Genomic DNA, 25,934 nt, shown 5'->3' with positions numbered 1-25,934 from the left:
TGGCATCACTGACTCAATGGGCATGAGTTTGAGCAAGGTCTGGGAGTTGGTGATGAACAGGGAGGCCTGGCATGCTGCAGTCTATGGGATCACAAAGAGTTGGACACAACTGAGCAACTGAACTGAACTGAATTAGAAACCCCTACACTGCTTAAACAAAAAAGCTCTGAAGGAGTTTACTATCTCATATTTCTCCAGGTTAAGCTATTAGTGAATACAATGTGATCACTGAATGATCAAGTAATGTATTACATAGTATAAATCAGAGGCTAGAAGCTGTCCCAATCTTTTTAAAATCAGGAAATAACACAGGAAGTATCTATATGACTTTTTCCTTAAAAAATGGGGAGATCTGGCAACAGTGAGGTACAGCTGGGAAGAGTACAGATAGTAATCATTACAGATGTCAGTCTGTCATAACCTATTTTCCTCTGCTCTCTTACTTCTTGTCCACTTCACCTATATACACTACCTGCTTCATTCTTGTTGTGAGCATCTGCAGGCCTTTGAGTAGACCCCTGCTATACCTATGTATGTCATAGGAATTTAAAGAAATAACTAATTCTGTGAAAGAAGTAGAAACTAAGCTGACTTCAAATAAAGGATGTTGATCAACAAACAGAGGTGACGGTAGCGCCTGAGAAAGAGAAAAGTAGCACAAAGTTAGGCAGCAACAGGGGGAAAGCACCTGGTATTGGTAAGAGCCCACCTGCCAATGCAGGAGACGTTAAGAGACGCGGGTTCAACCCCTGGGTCGGGAAGATCCCCTGAGGAGGGCGTGGCAACCCACTCCAGTACTCTTGCCTGGAAAACCCCACAGAACAGAGGGGCCCGGCGGGTTACAGTCCACAGGGTCGCAAAGAGAACAAAATGACTGTAGGGACTTATATACACACACACACGCACACACAACACGTACAGAAAGTAGAAGCCCACAAGTTTTATCTAGAAGCAGCAACCAACAGTTATATAATCCTATTAGAGAGAGTGTGGCCAAATGCTCTGGAGTGAGAGTCAAATCCCAGGGCTACAGCTTAGTACTGAAGTCCTAAGATGTCTAAATCTGTGTCTCCTCAGCCACTGAGTCAATCAACATTCTTGATTTAAAGAAATAAAAAGGCATAGTCGGTACCTGACAATTACTAATTCTCTAAACAGCACCCTAATTTCATAGCAGAAGAACTGGGTCAGAGGATAGTAAAGGTGACTTGTCTAAGTTCCCACAGCCAACGGGGGGCTCAGAACTCTCTCTTTCCCCTATGACTCAGGCCAGGGTTATGTTTGCTTTTAAATCACAGCATAAACTAATAACTGTATTCAGACAAGAGGGGTCATGTTGCAGACTAGGAGGAAGTGACATTATATAACATCAGAATTTAGTTATTTAACATTAGAATTTAAGAAATATTAAATTTCTGAGAGAATTTCACACCTAGCTTTTCAATTATTTTTAATAATTATATATCATGAGCAGTTTTATCTTAGAAATACACACCAGGTTTTTCTTACAACTTCAAAACCTTCTAAAGTGGCAAATTTAGTAAAATGTTTAAAAATTCTTCCAGGCTATAAAGAGTACTCTATTAATTAGGATTAGGAGGCTAATGAGGCTGCCACCTCTTTAGAACAGAGTCTCACTCCTAAGCTTTGTAATAAAACAACAAACTCATCAGCCTGCAACTACTTCTCAGTGAAGCTGAGTACTGTTTTTTCAGTATCCAGCTTGGAAGATCTCTGGGCAGCGGGCTCGTGTTTGTTTTATAACTGCCCGCTGAACCACGATAGTCTGCTTCCAGATGCTGCCCTTCCTTCAAGCTGCACACAGTCTCTCCTTGTTTGCAAGCATTCAACCTCCTGCTGATGCCACTACCCCCACCCCTATTTAAGGCTACAGAGAGGAAATCCTAAGGAGACTTTTCCCCCCTAGTCTCCAGCAAATGTTTGGTGACGTAATATGTGGGCTGAACTTGAGTCTCCTGAGAAAGAGAGGGAATCACTATTCAAGGGTACTGTATATACAATCTGGGTCAGCTGCAGCTGGTTTCACTGCATTTCTCCATGTGGCAGACAGAGCAAAGCCACAATGCTTTCTCTGCTGGATTAAAGACAGCCCGCAGACCAGGAACTTCCACTCTACTACTTAAAATTACATAGGTGGCTTGTCAAATTCAATTGATTAGTGCTGTAAGAAGAAAGAAGCTCCTTATTACAGCTTGGATTCAACGGTCCAAAACAAAAATGCAGTTGCCATTAAAGTCACAGACGAACAAACGTCTACACTGATTTTTAAAAGCAAGAGTAACAGCAGCAAGTTTCTGGGCTTGCTTTATCAACAGATGCAAAAAGGTATTTTAACATTTCTTTTATTTTAAAATTTTATGTATGCTGAAATGTATAATTGTTTTATATTTGTAGTAGAAATTTCAAAATCTCTTATTAATCAAAGACTTGGAACATACTACAATTTGCCTTGTCTGGAAAAGGTTTTGTTTTGCAACTTTAGATAAAACTGGTCATTATATACTTTGTGATGATTAATGAATTATTTGAGGTTCAATTTAATGATATTTAGTGTGTATGTTTATAGACTGATGTATATACATTATGGATTTCAAAAAACAAGTGCTTTAGTGACATTAGAAATTTTAACAATTAACATTAAATGTATATGATTTATTGCACAATGATGAAAACAAAGGGATACAAACTAAATAGTTGTAAACATGATTAGTTTGTCTTTACAGCTACAGTGTGTATGCTAATAATTTATATGTACTGTTAAAATATCTTAAAGTAAAGCTACAAACACAGTTAAGAAGATATCAAATTAACTGCAAGGCTTTGCAATGATACCCCAATCACAGCATAACCAAATATAACCTAGTATTTAGTAATCCTAAATGTAAGAGTTTTAAAATAAGTCTATGGTATTTCTTGCTAAAACTCAAACTTTTAAGTAGTTTCTAAGTTTACATGTAACAGTATTTTAACTTGGGTAACAAAAATTAAAACTGCTACAACTGGAATTATGTGACAAACCAAAGCGATGGATACATTAAGAAGTCCTAAAACCTTACAGATTATAGTTAAGAAGAAATAAAATGTTACAGAAGTATTGCATAAGTGGTCAACATTAACAATAGAAAGTAAGAACCCAGAAGATACAATTACTTAAATACACAATTAAAAGACCAAAAGTATATAATATTTTTAGACAAATACAATTTTGATCAACGAACACAACTCTTTAAATATTCTATCTAGGAGCTTCGTTTAATTGTATTACTAGACTAACAATAAAATTACTAGTTACCAACAATGAGCTTTAAAACCAAAGACACTGAAGTTTGTTATGATTTGGGGGTTCTCTGTCCTTTTAAAAAATCAAAGAAATTCAAGGTAAGAATCTTCAACAAGCAAAAAAAATGGTAAAGCTAAGTAAGATTTCTTCAACTTTACTTTCATGTCCTTTTCTTAAAGATTCAAAACTCTAAATACTGGGACAATCTCTGTTAAACACATTTTATAAGAAATTCTGATAAAATTTCCAAGAAATACTGGATCAGAAATATGTCATCTCTTTCTTTTCTGTTGGTGCCGCTATGGAAAGTACAGGACTTCAATTAAACCTTGGTTCTTACGGAAGCCTTAAGCAAGCATTTAATCTGAAACCCAGATAACTATTTATCCCTTTCTTAAACTTCTCCAGGGGATGAAATCGCCCTTGTGTCTCTTCCCAGAACATAATTCACAATCTAGAAGTTCTTTATCTAAGGTATCTTCCGTGCTTCATAAATTTAATTTCATTGCCTCATGCTGTTTTCGGTACATGACACTGCCAGTTAAACGCCTCTATGCGTTTACCATCTGAAAGGAAGTCAAATCTTGACTTTCATTTCTTCTCCCCACTAACTGGCAATGTAGCAACTATGAAGAGAAATAGTACCAATAAAATTAACTCAAAGCATGGAAGGCTCCCCCCCCGCCCCCGCCCCACCTAAAAACAACCAGGCAGACACAGATTTAAACTTAAGTATACTGTAACTAATTTACAACATTCTCGTGGGGCCTAGGAAAAATTTAACATATACAGAAAGGTTTTATGAGGTAACACAGATTTATGGATCTTTCACTTTTAAAACTGAACATATGTGGGAAAATATTAAATGAGAGAATGTTTTCATAAAAGGTAACAGTAAATGTATTCTAAAAACTCATTCTTTACTCATGACGTAGCTAGTCTACTACTTAAGAAATGTGGTTCCTTATTCAGCTTTAGGTGACAATGAAATCATGACTTTTGTAAAGGATAAGGAAATTGTATTTATTTTTTAAAAAAATAAACTTTTTGTTGTCCCCTTTAAATGTTAATCCTAGGTCAGATTCTCTTATCACAGATGGTGATTCACCTTATGATTTAATTGTACAGGAACCCATAAAGAGCCAAGGCAGAATACAGCAAAAGGAAGCTATGGCTATTTTAATTTAGATTTGTACTTTCACATTTTTGTTCTTCCATAACAACACCGATACAAAGTTCCAACAGAGTTGGATTATATGCTTCTCAGTTCTACACAAATCTGTGTCTGGTAGGAATGTAAGATCTTCAGTCAGAACACTGCTCAGAAAAGTCTACATGTTTTGAAGTTTCACGGTACTTTCTGAATTTTCCTTGTTTTGGTAACTTATTTCGTAGGAGATTACTTAGATAAAATAATTTTCTATGATCTAAGAGTTTCCATTCCATTATTAAAGTGAAAGAAATGAGTGCCTCTGAACAAGGGCTGCATTAACTACAGGAGAAATGCTGTATGTTTACCCAGGAGGCTGATGGCTTCTATTTTACTGTCTGCAGTTTTAAAAATAAACCATATCTAAATCCTATGAATCTGCAAGTATAGTAAGAAACATTTTACTGGTTTTTGGTACAGGTAACTCCAATGTAGTAACTAAAGTCCTTTTTAAATAAAATAAATGACACTTGGTCTAAATTTTCAACTGATGTCAGAAGGCAAAGGATGAAAACAAAAAATGAAAAGTACTCATCCAAGTGTGCTTCTGGCTATCTGTCAGCAAACAGAAGGCCTCTGACACAGACATGGAATATTATTATGCTCATCCCTCCTATCTTACGTTAATAAAGGAAAAAGAATTCCCTGCACTCCATCCATTCTTTGCTTTATTTTCATTATCACTCCAGTTTGCAAACCTTACTCATTTGACAACACTGAAGTAGACATGGTTTTAGAAAGTAGTAGTCATCTTTATGAGGGAAGCCTGTTATAAAGGGGAAGCCCATCTTTATGACTCTAGTTGAAGAGTCCATATTTTATTGATACAACCTTTAATTTTAGGAGGATTCATAGTCAAGTCAGACATGTTACTATCAACTGATAGAATACATATGGAGGGAAAGGAATGGTAGTAGAAAAGCTTGGGATATAAAAATGATCCACAAGTACTCGTGCATAATTAAGTAAGGGGTCAATGTAAAGAGATACAAACCAGGAAGAGACTGTGAAAGACAAGGAACACAAAGTTAAGATTCCTCTGCAGTTATGACACGACTAGGATAAAAGTCACAGGTCTAGAGAGTTAAGAGTAGACGATCTGAATCCCATCTGAGTGTTTCAGCTTCTCCAGGCTTGTTCTCTGCAAAATGGTGTATGTTTACATCCCAGTGCTGCTGTGAATGCAAACAGTTAATATGAGTTAACACTACATAAATATAAGGGATTGTTGTAGTGTTGGTGATAGAAAAAAGGAGAGAATATGTTGCCATATGATACAGTTGTTAATGAAAAACATGAACCCTGGAGTCTTCTGCCTGGGTTCAAATTCTGGCTCCATGTCTTAGAAAGCAGTGTGACTCTGGGTGAGGTATTGATACTTAACATCTGGATGCCAGGTCTTTTCATTTGAAAATGAGGATAGTAATAATCTACGTCAGAGGGCTGCGGTAAAATGATTTAATGCATGTGAAAGACTTAAACAATGCCTGGCACACCCAATAAAAATGACCCACTGTTACTGCTGCATTGCTATTTATTAGTAGCATCATAAATGATTTGGGACCTGGCTTCCCAAATCAAAAAACAACTGGGTGGAAAATGGGATAGAAAAGTTCTTGGTGTATCCACTGCCATCCTTCAATACTAGCACACAGGAAGCTTACAAGAGAGGAAGGTGGGCTATACTGCAGCACGGTGGGCTATACTAACAACAGGATGACACATCCTACTCATTCTAACCGCCACTACTCTGCAGGGAGGTAATGAAACAGAAAGGAAGCAGTTTTGCTTCCTGGAACTAGTTTTATTGTTTTCTAGAGTGTTTCTATCGATTATACCATTAAAAAATGAGCATCTATCTTTCACAGCAGAAGTGAAACATTTCAAGCACACATTTTAGCCTATGTGCCACTGCTAGAAACACTGACTAAAGAACCAGGGAACCTGGATTCTAGACCTGGTTCTAATACAACCTACTTGTGTGGCCTTGGCCTTCAACATGTCCATGGGAGAGAAGTCTTAGACAATATGAGATGGTTGTTAAGGCACTTTTCACTGATCAGATTCAACTACAGTTGAGTTTCTTTCCTTGGTAATGGTTATAAAAAGTTATTTTAATATTTTACAAAAATGCAGTTCAGTAGAACTTCTGTTAGAAGAATGAACCTGCTGAATCATATATAAACTTAGAGCATACACAGGATTATGATTTAGGAAACATGATTACCCACAGTAATGACTGTGAGCATGCTATCATTCTTAAACTTGTCACCAATACCAAAAGGACATACTACGAAAATAAGCAAAAACCACCATGCTAAAACTTTCTGGTTTTACATTTTGTCTAAAAATGTTTCTTTAATTTGATAGATAAAAAAAGATACTTACCAGAGAAGGTCAAATTAATTCAGAAGATACAATATAAAGAAAAAACACTGACCAGCAACTTTCACAATAGTTAGAGAAGAATGTTGTAATTGATTTTACAGGCATTATATACCATTTTCCGAGCCTTAAGACAACAAGTAAGCTTTTTAAAGGTAACAGAAGTGTCTTACTAGGGTCTCAAAAGCCCCAAGAGCATCTAACCATATACCTCAACACAGGGGCACCAAGATCTGCTCACTGAGCTGGGGGAACAAAAAGCATTACCATAAGATGGTAGTTGGAAAGCTCTTCTCTGAAACCTAATTTTTAAACAAATAGGAAGGCACTTAATATTGAATTTAAGAAATTAATAACTTTAATTCTGGCCCCATTTATTAACACCAATAGATATTCAGTTTTTCCCTTAGATACCTTTTTAGATTACTGACTTAAAAAAGTAGATTAATATTAATTATTTTCTACTTCTTCCCTTCATTGGTTTGCTTTTTCTTTTTTAAAGAGAGCATACAACCTCATTTCAAAATGAAGGCTTTTATCTGGACCCTAAGTGTGCTATTCTTCCTACTAATGGGCATTGGACATTGCAGAGGAGGACAGTTCAAAATTAAAAAAATAACCCAGAGGAGATACCCTCGCGCCACAGATGGTAAAGAGGAAGCAAAGAAATGTTCATACACATTTCTGGTACCTGAACAAAAAATAACAGGGCCAATATGTGTCAATACCAAAGGGCAAGATGCAGGTACCATTAAAGACATGATCACCAGGATGGATCTTGAGAACCTAAAGGATGTGCTCTCCAAGCAGAAGCGGGAGATAGACGTCCTGCAGTTGGTGGTGGATGTGGATGGAAACATTGTCAATGAGGTAAAGCTGCTGAGGAAAGAAAGCCGTAACATGAACTCCCGTGTTACTCAGCTCTATATGCAACTACTGCATGAGATTATACGAAAGAGGGATAATTCACTTGAACTTTCCCAGTTGGAAAATAAAATCCTCAATGTCACCACAGAAATGTTGAAGATGGCAACAAGGTACAGGGAACTGGAGGTGAAATATGCTTCCTTGACTGATCTGGTCAATAACCAGTCTGTGATGATCACTTTGTTGGAAGAACAGTGCTTGAGGATATTTTCTCGACAGGACCCCCATGTGTCTCCTCCTCTCGTCCAGGTCGTGCCACAGCACATTCCTCACAGTCATCAGTACACTCCTGGTCTGCTGGGAGGCAATGAGATACAGAGGGATCCAAGCTATCCCAGAGATTTAATGCCGCCACCTGATCTGTTAACTTCTCCCACGAAAAGCCCTCTCAAGATACCACCGGTAACTTTCATCAATGAAGGTGAGTTACCTCTTACTGCTAAAAATGGAGGTACAAGGTCAATATGTTTTATGGTTTGTGACATAATGCTCGTAATACATGCCTATCCTTCATTTTGGTGATGTAATTTTACATGAATATTAAATTTTCTGATTTTGTTTTCTATTAACCTGAAATTGTTCTTAAATACATCTCTCAGTCTAACAGTTTCTAGAAACAGTATACTTTGTGGAAAAAGTAGTCATTCATCCAAATTCTTATAATCTAAATTATTTGCACTGAGACAGGAATGAGTCCACAATCCACTCCTAACCTCTCTGCCATCCTATCGGTCTCCAGCTAGGTCCTCACATTTGCTAAACATCCCTTTCATTTACCTCTTGCTGTTCTTCCCATTATTATCTTCCTCAGAAGGAACGTGTAACAATAAGTTCTCACTCTCCTAAAGCCACCCTGGTGGCTCAGAGGTAAAGAACCCACCTGTCAATGCAGGAGAAGTGGTTCAATCTTTGGATCAGGAAGATCCTCTGGAGAAGGGGATGACAACCCACTCTAGCATTCCTGCCTGGGAAATCCCATGGACAGAGAAGCCTGGCAGGCTACCGTCTGCAGGATCGCCAAGCGTCAGACGTGACTTAGCGACTAAACAACAACAGTAGCTCCTGAAGCTTAGAATCAACCTCCTCCTATCTCCACTCTCAGCACATGCACCACCTACTGCTGCTGTGCTGAGATTAAGTCTATTTAGTCCCAGGTTCCTTGTGCTTTCCTATCTTGAAAACATGTGCATAAAACCCAGGCCTCTTGCTCTCAGGCTCAAGAAGAAAAGGTACGCTGTGCTTAGTCACTCAGCTTAATACAATTCTTTGTGACCCCATGGACTGTAGCCCACCAGGCTTCTCTGTCCATGAGGGTTCTCCGGGCAGGAATATTGGAGTAGGTTGCTCTGCCCTCCTCCAGGGGATCTTCCCAACCCAGGGATCGAACCCAGGTTTCTTACAATGTAGCAGGATTCTTTACTATCTGAGCCACCAGGGAAGCCCAAGAAAAGGTATCCATCTCACCTATTTTTCAAAGCTAAAATACCCTGCAACCATGTAAATATAAATAAGTCTTTAGTCCACAAAAATCCTGAGAATTGATCCTTGTATCTCTGCCTCTAATTCCATCCCTTCCTCCTCTCATTCATTATCAGTCATTGATCAAATGACTTTTGTCTGCCACAAAAAGATGAATAAGTCATCTTTGTTTCAGTCTAGTAAGCTTACTGCTAACTTTCTGAATACATTTATTTTACACATACATCCAATTTCTCATAAGCTATATTCTGAATTTTTTACAAATTGATTTGTTTTCTTAAAGGGAAAGACCCAAAGGCCCAAAAGTTAAAAAAAAAAAGAAAGAAAGAAAGAAAAGAAATTAATTGTAGTTTATTCACTTACTGAAAAGGGAGGACAAAAGACTGCATGTAGACTAAGAAATAAATGTTTAAAAAGCACAGGAAAAAGAAAAGGCGGAAAGTATGTACATTGCAAAGTGCTCGTGTCTTTCTGTAGCAGGGGACATCACTGACCATTCACACATCTCTGCTTTCTTGGTTATCCAGATCATAATACTCTAACTCTTCCTATTTCTCTAGGTCCTTCACTGGCATCTTCTTCCTTCTCCTATGACTTAAAAGGCTTTCTCGAAGACGTTCTCTTTTATTAGTGGTCTCACACTCCTTCAAGGCCACAAGCTTCACCACTGCTCAGATAACTCCTGCATGGAGCTCCCCCTCCTGATTCTAACCAAAGCTGATGTTTGCACCTGGATATTCGATCATTACCTCACATGCTGCTGCTTCCTCTAATGAAATGCCTTCTTTCAGCTTATCTGTCAACCTGGCAGATCTCAAGGCTTAGCTAAAATAGTGTCTTAAGTGTTATACCTATTCAGAGTCAAACGAATGTATCTAGAAGGCTCCCTCCCCAAACTGCTGATAATGCCTTGAACATGTTTTTTTTCAATTATATTACACCGAAGTTATTTGTCTGCATGTCTGTCTCCCTGTTAGACTGAACATTTCCAAAAGAAAGTGAATTGTCTTTTCATTTTTCTATCTCAAATATCTAGCCAGGATTAGGTGTGGCATGTTGTATTCCGCATACTGTAAGCACTACAATACATATTTGAGGAATGAATATGTAAATTAGTAACTAAACCCTAAAACAATCTTTCCCCCAAACTAGCATTCTCCTTTCAGAAATAAGTCAATTATTATTGTAAAAACAATAATCACTGAGGAAAATCTAGAAAATACTAACAAACTTTTAAAAATGCTTGTGGAATATCCAAATACTCAGAAGTAAACTACCATAATACTAGTTTACCTCTAAGGAACTACTTGATAGTTACTAGTAGTAATAGGAGTTTACTTCTGAAAACACTTTGGTAATAACCTTCAGGTCTTTCTCCCCGGCCCCCCATAAACATGGCAACCAATATTCTTTTAACTTTAAAAATTAACTTTGTTCTTTTTCCCCCTCTATAATTATACTCTTCAGTTCAGTTGCTCAGTTGTGTCCGACTCTTTGCCACCCAATGAACTGCAGCACGCCAGGCCACCCTGTCCATCACCGACTCCCAGGTTTACCCAAACTCATGTCCATAGAGTAGGTGATGCCATCCAGCCATCTCATCCTCTGTCATCCCCTACTCCTCCTGTCCCCAATCCCTCCAAGCATCAGGGTCTTTTCCAATGAGTCAACTCTTCACATAAGGTGGCCAAGTATTGGAGTTTCAGCTTCAGCATCAGTCCTTCCAAAGAACACCCAGGACTGATCTCCTTTAGGATGGACTAGTTAGATCTCTTTGCAGTGGAACGGACTCTCAAGAGTCTTCTCCAACACCACAGTTCAAAAGCATCAATTCTTCGGCGCTCAGCTTTCTTCACAATCCAACTCTCACATCCATACATGACCACTGGAAAAACCATAGCCTAGACAGACCTTTGTTGGCAAAGTAATGTCTCTGCTTTTCAATATGCTATCTAGGTTGATCATAACTTTCCTTCTAAGAAGTAAGCGTCTTTTAATTTCATGGCTGCAGTCACCAGTGATTTTGGAGCCCAGAAAAATAAAGTCTGACACTGTTTCCACTGTTTTCCCATCTATTTCCCATGAAGTGATGGGACCAGATGCCACGATCTTCGTTTTCTGAATGTTGAGGCTTTAAGCCAACTTTTTCCCTCTCCTCTTTCACTTTCATCAAGAGGCTTTCCAGTTCCTCTTCACTTTCTGCCGTAAGGGTGGTGTCATCTGCATATCTGAGGTTATTGATATTTCTCCCGGCAATCTTGATTTCAGCTTGTGCTTCTTCCAGTCCAGCGTTTCTCATGATGGACTCTGCATATAAGTTAAATAAGCAGGGTGACAACATACAGCCTTGACGTACTCCTTTTCCTATTTGGAACCAGTCTGTTGTTCCATGTCCAGTTCGAACTGTTGCTTCCTGACCTGCATATAGGTTTCTCCAGAGACAGGTCAGGTGGTCTGGTATTCCCATCTCTTTCAGAATTTTCCACAGTTTATTGTGATCCACACAGTCAAAGGCTTTGGCATAGTCAATAAAGCAGAAATAGATGTTTTTCTGGAACTCTCTTCCTTTTTCCATGATCCAACGAATGTTGGCAATTTGATTGCTGGTTCCTCTGCCGTTTGTAAAACCAGCTTCAACACCTGGAAGTTCATGGTTCATGTATTGCTGAAGCCTGGCTTGGAGAATTTTGAGCATTACTTTACTAGTGTGTGAGATTAGAGCAATTGTGTGGTAGTTTGAGCATTCCTTGGCATTGCCTTTCTTTGGGATTGGAATGAAAACTGACCTTTTCCAGTCCTGTGGCCACTGCTGAGTTTTCCACATTTGCTGGCATACTGAGTGCAGCACTTTCACAGCATCATCTTTCAGGATTTGAAATAGCTCCATTGGAATTCCATCACCTCCACTAGCTTTGTTCGCAGTGATGCTTTCTAAGGCCCACTTGACTTCACATTCCAGGATGTCTGGCTCTAGGTGAGTGATCACACCATTGTGATTATCTGGGTCGTGAAGATCTTTTCTGTACAGTTCTTCTGTGTATTCTTGCCACTTCTTCTTAATATCTTCTGCTTCTGTTAGGTCCATACCATTTCTGTCCTTAAATTATACTCTTAGGACATAAGTTTCTGTAAATGAAACTGATAGGTAAATGGATTCTGACTTCTCTGTTTTGGCGTATTTACCACCCGTTTCAGAGTCTGTCTCGCTCGTCCCTGACTCCTCCCTCCTCTCCCGCGCAGGGAGTCAACTGAGCTCTATCTGTGCTGCTTTCAGTCTTTCACGGATGTGTCCCTCACATCTGTTCAGAACCAGAGCTTAACTTAGATCCACATTATCTTTGAAAGCAGAGAGTGGACAGAAACGTCCTGGATTACCAGCTGGGTGACCTTAGCCAGGTGGAAGGGGTTGCTCTGTGTCTGTTTCCTCATCTGTAAAGTGGGGATAGTAACAGTATTTACCACATGTGAGGAGTCGTTAGAATAGTGAACCTGGCACTCAAACATCAGTCTTCCTGAGAATTATATAACGGCTTGCCAACTGATCTCTTTAACTCCACTTTCTCTTTCCACCAAAATATATTCTACACTGCCAACAGATATGCCTCAAATTTCCATCCTGATCACATCACACAATGGCCCAGCAGGTCCTTACTACAAACAGAAAACATCCAGTTTGCTTAGCCTGGGGAAGATTAATATCCTCCTCAAAAGAATCAACCCCACTTCTTTAGCTTTCTTTCTATTGATTTCTTTCACAAAAACCATCTGCTTCAATAAAATAAATCAACTCATTGTCTTCTAAATATTTTCCATGCATTCTCCCTATTCAAATTGTAAGGCTCAGACTACAATATTATACAATACACTAGCGAGTCCTCCTTGAAGCCTCTTTGACTTCCCCAGGTTTGAAGTGATTGTTCCTACACGAATGTCTACACTCTGTAACAAAGACATGATATTTCTTATGTTCACTGCTGAATTATCAGGTATCTTCACATGTACACACAGTACTTATGTCTGCACACCTAAATAAAATGCCTTCAGTCTATAGTATAAGCTCCTTCATGGTAGATGGATATTGTGTCCTTTGCAGATGCTAAATAAATGCTGATTAACTTGATATTATATTTTTATAGAGCTTCTTAAAACTGTCATTCCAAAGGCCTTCATGAAAGTACTTTAACACATTCTGTTCTACTGCAGTCATTCATTTTATGTTGTTGTTACTGTCAGAGACAAGAGGCTAGTGAACCAGTAAACTGGGCAAATGATGATCATTATTAAGATCTCCTTGCCCTCTGACTTCCAAGGGAATGATGTGTATATGAAAAAACTTTTTTATATTCTCTTAAAAATGGATGTCTTGTCTAAGCCTTTAATGTATATAATCAGTAGTTTTTACATATAATTTATAAATAAATATAACTGAAGTATGTGAATTTTTTTTGTAACTGATGGTATGTACAGTCACATAAATATGGGGATGACTGCCATGGCGTATCTTAATTTGATGGTTATCGCCAGCTCTAGAAGAAATGATAATTCACATATTCATACAATGACACACTAAGCATGCCTATGGGAAATGAGACATATCAGTTCTAGGTTTTACTAGACATTGAGCTGTAGTGCCAAAAAATCCAGTATTAGAGAGTTACATCTCATGCTAAGGATTTAGCATATCAAAGGTCCCATTAAACAGACTTGCTTTAAAAGAAATAATGGTGTATATATCCCAAATAAACCAATCCTTAATGTAAAAATGAAGCATGGGCATAACTTCTTCTGTTATTCATTATGTATTTGTTGTTCTAGGCAAACATTAACTTTTTATTTTTTTCTGTAAATGTTGGTCTCTGAAACTCAAGATTAGTTAGCTACAAGGGAAACTGCATAGAATTAAGGAAACTTGTTTTCTTTGTTACTGACCCTGGGTAAGTCACTTTGCCTGTCTGTTTTTCTCATTTGTACAAGTACTGGTGGGACTGGAAGACTCTAATATCTCTTTTTAGTTCTAGTATTCTGTGATTCTTATCAAATATAAACTACTATAAGCAACAACTGACTTGCTATTTTTTCTTTATATATAAGTGATAAAATCTTTGTTCATATTATTCCTATGTCAGACTGGAAAATATGTCAGCTGTTTGGGTACTTGAACAAAAAGGGCAAACATGGATGTCTACTGCTGAACTCACATATGCTCCTGGCACCAAGAGATTTCATATTATTGCCCTCTACATGTAGGTACATGGCCATTCTAAAGCCTTTAAATGAATAACATGTATGTATATTTAAAAAGTGTCCTAGCCAATCACAGGAAGTCAAATACTATACAATTATTCTACATATATGTGAGGTATCTACAGTAAATTCATAGAGACAGAGAGTGGAAGGGTGGCTGCCAGGGGCTGGAGGAGGGGACGATGCAGAGTTGTTATTTAATGGGTACAGAGTTTTAGTTTTCCAAGAGGAAAAGAACTATGGAGATTAACTGTACAGTAATGAAAATGTACTAATGCCACTGAACTGTATACTTAAAGATGGTTAAGCTGGTACATTTTATGTTATATATATCTTACCAGCATTTTAAAAAAGGTGTCTTAATGACAGGCAATTTTATATTTTCATTTAAGATGGTTATAAGAAAAGTGCACCTCAGGAAAATAAACTTACTATGAGCTTATGGAAAATAACAGAATATTTTTGTTCATTTACAATAAATAATCCCCAGAAAAATTACTTTCCCTCTACCTGAAAAACAAAATGTTTGGGAATGTAACTATATACTTGGCAGACTGCTATCAAAAAATTCTTAACTGGTAATGTTGTTCACTGGCTACATTCTGGGTTAGTCTTTAATGAAACACTTTCCTTTTACAGATGGTGTATTTATAAGTTCATTCTTTGTAGGTAAATGAAGTTGAGAAAGTTCCTTCATAGTATGTTAGAGAATAGACCTGCATACCAGGAAATCTGGATCCTGGTGAGGCTCTTCTGAGCCTCAGTTGCTTCTTTTGTAAGAGCCTGTTGTGATGATTAAATGAGGTGATACAAATGAAAATAAGTGTTGTGTATGCTCTGACCATCCTTGTCGTATTTTTTTGGAGTGTACTTTCCAATATATACCTTGCCATGTATGGGAATATAGAAGGCAATCTTATAAAGTTACATTTGAAAAGCAGTCATTAGAAACTAAAAACATGCTTTTTAGTGAGTAATAAGCTAATTTTCAATTTAATTATTTATAATGCTTTCCATTAATAAATTTTACAAATGCAGTTGGTTTCAGTGGAATACTTATATTAACATTTAAACCAACAAAAACTAAATTAACGAGGATGACTGGTTGAGCATAGGGGCTGAAGTATGCTTCTATTAACCAGTTATGAAAAATAATTGGTATATTCTTAAGCAAAAGAGCTCAGGTTGCTAACTGCATTTTAAGCTTATAGATTAATAAACAAAGTAATTCATATTTTTACAAGAAAGAATCTATTATCACTTTAGAAGGCATTTGCCTCAAATTTCCCATTCCAGAAATGCTAAATATATTTATCTTATACTTAACCCAATTAAAAAATTTACCCCTCGGAAGATTTTACTTCCTGACCAATTATCTGAAAGTTCTAAGTTGGTTAACCCTTTCGTCCTACTTCTCCTATCACAAAGAACACAGTGTTGGGACAAAGTAAGGAAATTAATGAGAAATTCAACAACAAAAAGAAAAGGATTTTCCTCTCAACTTAAGTAATTAAACAGTTTCTTTATAGAAAGAGGACAGGTATATTAAATAAAGATGGTTTCCAGTAAAGGGGCTATTCAAAGTATGAAATCTTTTTGTCTTTTTCAACACAATGTTCTGTTCAAAACATGGGTTCTTCTTAAAAAAATACATGTTGTGAAATATGTGGCATGACTGGTCAGTATTTTTCTATGATGAATCAGACCTATTAACTGGACTTGGTTAGTCTTATACAAATTTTAATCCCCAAATAAACTGAGGAAGAAAGAGACTGGCCCATCAAATTCAAAGTACAAAATTCCATTTTCACGCTCTGAGAAGAATCCAATTGCGTCACAGAAAACAACTATTTCAAGATTACTCAGTGTAAATCACTAATGTAGAAAACGAACTTATGGTTAGCAGGAGGGAAAAGTGGGGGAGAGGTAAATTGGGAGATTGGGATTGACATATACACACTACTATATATAAAATAGATAACTAATAAGAATCTACTGTATGGCAACAGGAACGCTCCTCAGTACTCTGTAATGACCTATATGGGAAAGTAATCTAAAGAAAAAAGAATGGACACATGTATATGTATAACTGATTCACTTTGCTGTATGCCTGACACTAACACAACACTGCAAATCAGCTATACTCCAACAAAAATTTTTAAGAAGTTCTAAGCAAAAGGTTGTAATAAAATTCCTATTTTGAAAGAAAGGTACTCCTAGTCTATACCTGTAAATGACTAATAACAAATTCCTGAATCATATCATCGATAAACAACTTACTTAATTTCTGATATACACAAATCAGCAAGTTAAACTGGGAAACTGGCCTCTCAAAAATAAAGCTGGTACTTCTTTACTAGTCATTTAAGAATGCTTGGGAAGCACTTTTTATGGTAAAGAGAAAGCAGTAAAACATTTAATATAAGAATGATCTATAAACTAATCCTATAGCAGAAAATAAATAAGTAATAATGAGAAGATATTTCTGCCAAGATCAATAGTATACACTGGGCTAAGACAGGTTAATGGTTTATTTATAAAAATAAATATAAACAAACACTAAATTCTGATACTTATTAGCTTTACTGAGCAGGAAAAAAATAGCTGCAAATACTGCTAATTTTATCCACATGTCTCAGAAAAAAATTTCTACCACATTTTCCTAAGCCTTTATATCAACCAAGTCTAACAGGCATCCAAATTGCAAACATGAAGCTCACTATAAAAAAGTGGGTTGAAAATTAAAATTGAAGATAATTTTAAATTTGCATAAACTGAAATCTTATCAAATCAAAGCTGGATCTAGAAAACCCAGGAAAACTCCCCAATTTGCTTAAATATCTGAGGGCCTATTAAAAAGCAGGAGAGAGACAAATGGCATTCGACAAATATTCTGTCAAGACTCAAAACGATGCTTATAAACGTTTTATAGCAATTCAAATAATCTAATGAAAGTCCAACTTGTGAATATATATAGTAAAATATAAAATGTAAACTGTCAAAATTATACTCAAATGAGTACAGAGCAAACATTTACAAAGATGACATTCACAGAAGCAGCACACTTATGAAAATGAGAGAAATATTTGTATGTATTGCAACAAACACTTCATGTGTGCATTAACTATAATACTGATATAAGTTTTAAAAGCACTGCTCCTCAGATATTCTTGACTGTTCTGAAAGTGACAACTTAGAAAAAATCTGGTTAAACAACTATGTAAACAACTATGACAACTGCATTCTCAGACTGAAGAAATCAATTTCAACCCTGCAGCAGAACTCAAGAGTTCTAAGAGCCACCCTCCACCACAGACATCTCATGCTGAACTTCTAACTCCCCTGGTTCATCAAGCTCTCTTCTCTCCGTGCCTCGGCAGATGGAGCCAACACCACGGTTCCCCCCAAGTCTGGGTTAGCCAGTTCTTAGCCAGGTTTCCTGTGTGCCCTGTGGCCTATCGGAGGACTCATCAGGCTGTAGTGGAGTCTCTCGCCCCACTTCCCCCTGGACTCTAGTGGCTGTTTCTCTATCCTTGGAGCCTAACACAGTCTCCAGCCTATTGCAGATGCATTAAAGACAGAGCCAAGGAAACCACTGCGGCTGCCAGGAATCGTTTAATTCAACAAATATTTGAGCACTGAAGTGACTTAAACTAGATACACAGTTAAACTGGATATAAAAACTACAGTTCTCACCCACAAGTAAACAAATAAAACACGTTACCATGCATTACACAAAATAATCTAAGACTGGATCTGGAAGTCATACTTCATTTAAACTTCTCTACCCTTCTCTGACTTGACTACAGTGCATGCTTCTGTAAGGTGAAGTAGCTCATACATGACTGGTTAAAAAAAAATGGTGAATAACATCAGTAAAACAAAGTGGTCAAATTGGTTCACATGGGATTTTATCCAAGGATAGTAATGTTCTGTGCCCCAAGTAACTGCAGATGAACACAAAGTATGCTAACAGCTAATATTAGCTGTTATTTTTAGTGCATGATTTTGCAGAACATAAGGTTTTTCAGGAACACATTATTTTTCTACAATAGAAATGACTGTACATTCAACTCTGAATAGCCACATTAAATCTGTTAATAAATATATTTATTACACAAGCTACTTAAATTATTAAATAAGTCAGTACTATGTGTAAAGGTCAGCAACAAAGAAGAAAAGGGAACTAAGTTACTGATGATGCCTATTTTATTAAGCACTGTGTTAAAGGCTATGAATACTTTGTAATTTAAATTCAATAACTGAGAAGGTAGATAGGTAAAAATAATTCACATTGCATTTAAATGGAATGTGATCTAATTTACGGCTACTGTGAAAAGGAAAAACATCATTTTTAGAAGAGCCCTCCCTAGCTTAAGAAACCATTTATGAGCTTTCACAATCTAACCAATATCCTCATGACTATAAAAGCATAAATTCTTAACAAAATTTTAACAAATCAAGCTATATATAAAAATGATAATATAGCATGACCAAGTTGAGGTTATCCCAGGAACGAAAGGTTGGTTTAACACTAAAAATACAATCAATAGAATTTATCCCTTAACGAATAAAAAAAGAAAAACTGTATCATCATGTCAGTAGATAAATAAAAAGCCTTGACAAAATTCTAAATCCATTCATGGTAACAGCTCTCAACAAACTAGAAATAGAAGGAACAAGAATTTTTAAAGTAGTTATTACAGCTTAAAGGAAACTATGTCCATAATAAATGCAAGACTAGAATCTCCGAAGAGAAATAAAAATGATAAAAAATAATCTAATTGAAGCTCTAGAACTAAGAAATTTAATACTTAAAATAAACATAACCCAAGAAAGGCAGCATTACGTATTTCCAGTTTCTATAAATTTTTAGTAGCAATCAGTAGTGCTTACAGTCATTATTATTTTTAAAAACCCAAAACAGAGAAATATCAATGAAACACAATAAAAATATGGACTAGAGAAATTGATCATCTCTTCTTTTTGTGTGTGGTTTTCAATTTCCCTGTATCTAAAATGTGAAAGCAACTTTGATTCATTTGCTTAACAAAAAATTGACAGTCTACTTAAATGTTCAAACACTGATGACATGAAGTCAGAAGAAAAACAAAAACAGTCTTCATCCTTAAGGAATAATCTAGAGGGAAGAGTTCACAGTTTCTAAGAAACCCTTCTAATGATGTAGCTGTGTAACTATTTATTTAATGAGATTAATTCTACCCCAATAAGGCCCCATAAGGGACCTTGTACATACTTGGCATCGCACAGAAAACACATTCCTCAAAATCTCAACAATCCTATTATCATTACAGTACAGATTTTCTTGTATGAATTTTACTTGACTAAACTCTCACACAATTTCTAAAAATTCTACATGTCAGAACTAAAAATTTTTAGTAAAATATAAAATTTGACAACTGAAATTTCTATATTCATTTGGTTGTTCTTTAGGATAACTTAGGGTTGATCTTTAGTGTAATTCTTATTTCTGAATCACTTAATATTTTGACATGCTTATTAAAAAATTCAAAGCATCAAAACACTGGAGAAGGGTGAAACTGAAGAATGCTCAGTAAACTAAATGCTATCTTTCTTAAGATCAGAAATATGGAAATCACAAGTTCAAGAGTCAGATACTCTACAAACGATTTTACAAAATGTTCTGTCATTTTAAAATATACGAAGAACTTATCAGTGGATTAAAAAATAGGGAGTGAATTCATACAACTATGAGATAACATGGGAACAACTGTAGCATAACAGTTCAGAGCATGGGTTCTGGGATTAGAAAAAAGTGGGCTTAAGTCTAGGGTTTAAAGACTAGTCAGTTAACTGTTTCATCTACAGAACATCTGTAAACTATCAGAAGGTTACTGTGTAGATTAAATAAGAAAATTACTGTTAGTCATATAAATTGATACAACACTTTAGAAAGGCATGTTGCCAACATTCCTGAAATGTATTCTTATGAACTGTTGTATGAGGGAAAAATTTTAAAGATTCTGAAAGCTTGGGAGACTGGTTTATTTCAGGGCTTCTCAGTCTTTCATATGTGAATGTATACTGTGTTTTTGAAAGGGTAATCTAATACCTAGCAGTTCTAAAACTTACTTGACCGTGGTATGCCATTCTCACTGAGTATCTCAAGGGACTAGCGTGATCCACTGAAATCAAATTTTGGTTAACTATAAATTGGACCCCACGAAAAACTGTAAAACTGTTCACACACTTTTGATCTAGCAGGTCAATCCTGCAACATTTTCATATGTATGAAAAAAATGAAGTCAAAAAGAAGACACTACGTACAGTGTTACTTATAACAGCAAAAATCAGATGAAACCTCAGTGTCTAATGGCAGAGGTAAGCATGATATATAACATCAAAGATTGTGTCTTACAGTTACTACAAGCGTTAGAATGGAGACTGTAGTCCCATGGAAAAGTTTGTTGAAACAAAAAGACAGAATCCAATTTTCTATGAGTGTTAGAATTGTAACAATACAAAAAATATATGTATTTGGACAAAGACTTGCAAGAACAGTGGAAAATCAAGTTAATGTTCCAGATAGTGGGACTGGGGGGCGGGTAATTCTTTTATTTAGATTCTTTTTTTTTTTAAATTTAGTTTCTTTAGCTTTTAGAGGTTTGTGTACACAATACATTAAAAACGGTATCTGTAAAGAAAGATACAACGGTAAGACTCTTGACTAAAAACTACTTTAATATGGCTCTTTTCCTATTAAGTTTCCTGGCAATCAAAGCAATTTTAATTACAGGACCATACAAAGATTGTCAGCATGCAAAAGACGCTGGACATTCAGTCAGTGGGATTTATCTGATCAAACCTGAAAACAGCAATGGACCAATGCAACTATGGTGTGAGAACAGTTTGGATCCTGGGGGTTGGACTGTTATTCAGAAAAGAACAGATGGCTCTGTCAACTTCTTCAGAAACTGGGAAAATTATAAGGTAAATCAGTGATTCAGCCCTGGGGGAGAGGTAGAACAAAGCAGCTCTTGCAAAAATAGTCATTCTATGCAATAAATAAGATACACAGCTAAAAAATCACTCTTTGCATGCTTTTCATTATCTGCATTTGTTCAAAAGACAACCCTCATCTTTGGTTTCAAGTCAAAATTAAAATGTAAAAAGGAAACTAAAGATGTACTTTAAAATGTTCCCTTTCAGTCTGGATGATTTACACATATATTTAATTCTTTGCAAAGACTGATCCTAATTTCATTTTCTAGGAAGACAACTGCTTTTTTGTTCATGACCACATCTGCACCCATTATCAAGTGTATTTAATCGGAGGTAAACAATCTTAGAAAAAAGGTCATGTTTTGGAAGTCCTATACTCTGTATTATTGCTTATAATAATGAGACATTAATGTATCCATGTGAGAAGTTATATAAATTTCTAAACAAGTAACAAGTGAAAGAACACAACCTCTTTGAAAATACATTTAGCATTAAGATCAGATTTATCAAACTTATATTCTGCTGCATACTTGCGATGGCAAATATTTATGGAAATACGATAGTTAATTTGTTATCTTCTTCAAACATTAACCTACAATTTTTCAAAAGGACTTTGAAGATTACTATTTCATCATCTTACATTTACTAATTTTATTTAATAGAGCTAAAGAAGATGATTTGTTCTAAAACAGATACTACCATTTTTACTATCATAAAAAATGTTAGATGCATTACTTATTTGACTATGGTGGAGACAATACCTATATTACTTTTAGAACAAAAATTTGCTTCTTTGTATGAGTATGAAAGAAATCAGGAACCCTTTTCGAGGATCTGGGTAGTATACTAGTTAATGTTTTTAGTTTCTATGAATAATTTCAATTCTGCTCTTATCTTATTTGTAGACTTTGGAGTTAGTTGTGCAAATAAATGCTGACAAATTGAGAGAAAGCAAAACAAAACAAAGTGATTACGTGGGACTTCAGTAGAACAGGTGATCTACAAAAATGGAAGATTACATTACCACTTAAATGGTCAATATCTTTATCACTTAAATGGTCAATATCTTTAAGCTATCAGGTGTTTAAAACATCTAAAAATGCTTACTATCTACATTTATTCATGTATGCATGTTCTTTGTTTAATAACAGAAAGGATTTGGAAACATTGATGGAGAATATTGGCTTGGACTGGAAAATATCTATTTGCTTAGCAATCAAGATAATTATAAGTTATTGATTGAATTAGAAGACTGGAGTGACAAAAAAGTCTATGCAGAATATAGCAGTTTCCGCCTGGAACCGGAAAGTGAATTCTATAGACTGCGTCTGGGGACTTACCAGGGGAATGCTGGGGATTCCATGATGTGGCATAATGGTAAACAGTTCACCACTCTGGACAGAGATAAAGATATGTATGCAGGTGAGTGAGAAAAAACTGATGCATGTTCTTTGCAGGATCACCACTTTCTATGCACTAAATAGAACCCTGTTATAAAGTATATGCCACTGAAGTCTTTTCAGAAAAGTTGTTTTGGATTCAGTCAAAGGAAATACAACCTGCTAAAAGGAACAGCTTTTTAGGAGCTCTTCTCTAAGGCAATTGCAAAGTGTGAACTCTGTGAACATGGGCCTGCTGTTCTAACCTGATGGGGTGGGATGGGAAACAAAACATAGCCATCTGGAAACAAACTTGCAACTGCCTAAAACTGCTAACAAATCTCCCTGGACACCTACCATGCGGTAGGCACTGTTGTAGGCTCTGAGGAACATGGCAGTGAACAAAGTTCCTGCCCTTTGGGAACTTACTTTCCGGAAGGAAACAAAATGATTTATCAGGTGGTGACAGTGCTTCAGGAAAAGTAAAACTGAACAGGGAACAGGGATGGTGCCATTTCACGTGGATTGGACAAAAAAGGTGACATTCGAATAAGGTCCTGAAGGGAGCGAAGGAAGCGAGACATTTGGGTACATGGGGTGAAGGCACTTTTTGGTAAAGATGACTAGCAAGACGACTGCAGCAGGGGATACAGGAACGGCAGAAAAGCTTTATTCAAAATATTCTCTTTAGAAAGACCCAATTAGGTCATCCACATAATGTAATTTTTAATTTAATTTTCACATGATTTTTGCCTTTTTAGCCTAGGTTTCTGGCTCTGACAAAGAGATATCTCCTGAAAATTGATTTATTTTTACATTGAGCTGTATGGCAAGCAGCACACAGGTCTCTATTTCACTCCAGCAAAACAGGAAAAAGGAAGACAGATTTGACCATAATATATGCCTTATTTACAGAAACTCATTTGATTTGTTAATAGTACTATTTTATAAATAGATTTTTTTTTGCTATTTGGAAAATCAATTTTACCCAACTTTACTCTCTTTACCAACTCGGTATCTTTTTCCCTCCCAATCTCTCCCACCTCTCTCTCTTACATACAAACACTACTTGCATTTTATTTACCCTGCCTCCCAGAAAAGAAAATCACTCACAACAACAAGAAAAGCATGCACTAATAATAAGCAAAGAGCAAAATAAAAAAGGCAATTCAAGTGATCTTTCAAGTAGCTGATACTCAAGCAACAGTAACAAATGAAAAAACAACACTGTGAAGATAAAGGTTAACTGAAAAACTCAAACTGTTCTCAAAGTAGAGTAAGTTTTTAATGGTTTACAGAGTACCACACTTAGAAGAAGCTTTTACTCTGATGTCTATATTTTTTTCCTCAAAGGGAACTGCGCCCACTTCCATAAAGGAGGATGGTGGTACAATGCCTGTGCACACTCTAATCTCAATGGAGTCTGGTACAGAGGAGGCCACTACAGAAGCAAGTACCAAGATGGGATATTTTGGGCTGAATACCGAGGCGGCTCATACTCCTTGAGAGCAGTTCAGATGCTGATCAAGCCTATTGACTGAAGAGACGCAGTCTCCAATTTAAATGACACAGAACTCTAATTTTCAGTTCTTAAAAATGTAAATGTTACATGTATATTATTTTGCACAATTCATTTCTACAGATATAGTTTTTTAAGTGAATTTTTACTGTAACTATAAAAGGGGATTTATGAATATAGTTTCATCTTCTCTCAATATACTGTAGAAGATTATCTGTATCTATAATCCAAGTTATTTTAAAAATATTATTGACTGAATACAGGCAAAGTTTGTTTTTTAAAATGTAAATTATTTGTCACAACGTAAAACAAATTTTAGCTTTATTTTAAATCAAAATTCAATACATGTCAAGATCTTTAACAATTTATTTAAAGCCTTTATGAGAATGCTGTAACTTTCAATGGAAAAATAATTTTAAGATTTCAACAACATCATACATTTTATTTATAAAAAACATAGACAGGAAATTAGAAAAAACTCTAGTTTTGCCAACAATTTACATTGAATAAAAGTTATTTCAAATTGAGTTTATGCCTTTCACATGAAATGATTAAATTTGAATTCTTGACAATATACTTTATGTCAATTTCAAAAATGAAGAAATCCACAAGATACATATTTTTAAAAACAAAAATAATGTATACAGTATTTAAATGGCCAATTTATAGAAACAGAAATAGACAAATAAATTTTTCAATGTTACTTTCATATGATTTCATATGAATACCAAAATTTCCTAAAATCTACTTTATGTTTTTATATCAGTAAAACACTGATATTACAAATGTGCAAAATATTTGGTGAGTCAATGGTTTTACAGAACTGAATTACAACTCTAAGCTTATTTATTAATACTTTTCCCTCCCTAATTTACTGATCTTAACTATTTAGAAAAAGTTTATCTTCCGGTTCGAGTCAGAAAGTTTGGACAGCTTTACAAGCATTACTGCATACTGATGGGACTAAAACAACTTCAACGAGCTGTTAGATATTTTTCCAATACTGAGATTCAACAGTTTCAGAATGGAATCCACAGGGGTTTCACTAGTCCAAATGGCTAATTCCAGTGTGTGTGTCTTTAGCTCATCTTTGCAACTAACAACTTTACTACCAATCTTCCAGAATAATTATCTTCTAAAAATATGTTCTGCTTAGAGCAGATCTTCCCTTAACTCCTTTGTGAACTAAAAATTTTAGAGGAATCTCTTGAGACTTTTGCTCAACCAGTCAGAACTGAAGACAATTATCTGCACAACTTTAATTCATCAATATCAAGTGCAACGTTTCTGCTCTGCCACATCTCAAAACTTCTGGTGAAAGAAGGTAAGAGAACATCAAACCGATAGCAATGTTATTTTCTGCTTTATCTATGGTCATTTTGGAGTGGCTTTCAAGTCCCTCTCTACCACCCCTAGAACCATAAAAATCCACTATAAAATTTCTGGGAGAAATTAAGCATCTAATTGTTTTATCAAATCTTAATTGAATAAAACTTTACTAGGGCA

General features: G+C 35.9%; 2 protein-coding genes across 4 annotated transcripts in view; one reads left to right on the top strand and one right to left on the bottom strand.

The window, feature by feature from the left end:
* Positions 1-25,934, bottom strand: part of RALGPS2 (Ral GEF with PH domain and SH3 binding motif 2) — a 159,927-nt gene that overhangs the window by 40,390 nt on the left and 93,603 nt on the right. The gene's annotated exons all lie outside the window — the stretch shown is intronic.
* Positions 1,873-25,214, top strand: ANGPTL1 (angiopoietin like 1). The gene is made up of 5 exons (XM_005690918.3): positions 1,873-2,346; positions 7,399-8,244; positions 21,325-21,518; positions 22,682-22,952; positions 24,263-25,214. The coding sequence occupies exons 1-5, from the start codon at positions 2,337-2,339 to the stop codon at positions 24,448-24,450; spliced, it is 1,509 nt and encodes a 502-aa protein (XP_005690975.1). The 5' UTR covers positions 1,873-2,336; the 3' UTR covers positions 24,451-25,214.

Source organism: Capra hircus, chromosome 16 (assembly GCF_001704415.2).
Source record: "Capra hircus breed San Clemente chromosome 16, ASM170441v1, whole genome shotgun sequence".
Lineage (NCBI taxonomy): Eukaryota > Metazoa > Chordata > Mammalia > Artiodactyla > Bovidae > Capra > Capra hircus.
This window is presented reverse-complemented; position numbering and strand designations above follow the sequence as displayed.

Coding starts and splice junctions, on each gene's coding strand:
- ANGPTL1 (XM_005690918.3), top strand. Junction 8,245..21,324: donor GGTAACTTTCATCAATGAAG/GTGAGTTACCTC, acceptor TTTTAATTACAG/GACCATACAAAGATTGTCAG. Junction 21,519..22,681: donor GAAACTGGGAAAATTATAAG/GTAAATCAGTGA, acceptor GTTTAATAACAG/AAAGGATTTGGAAACATTGA.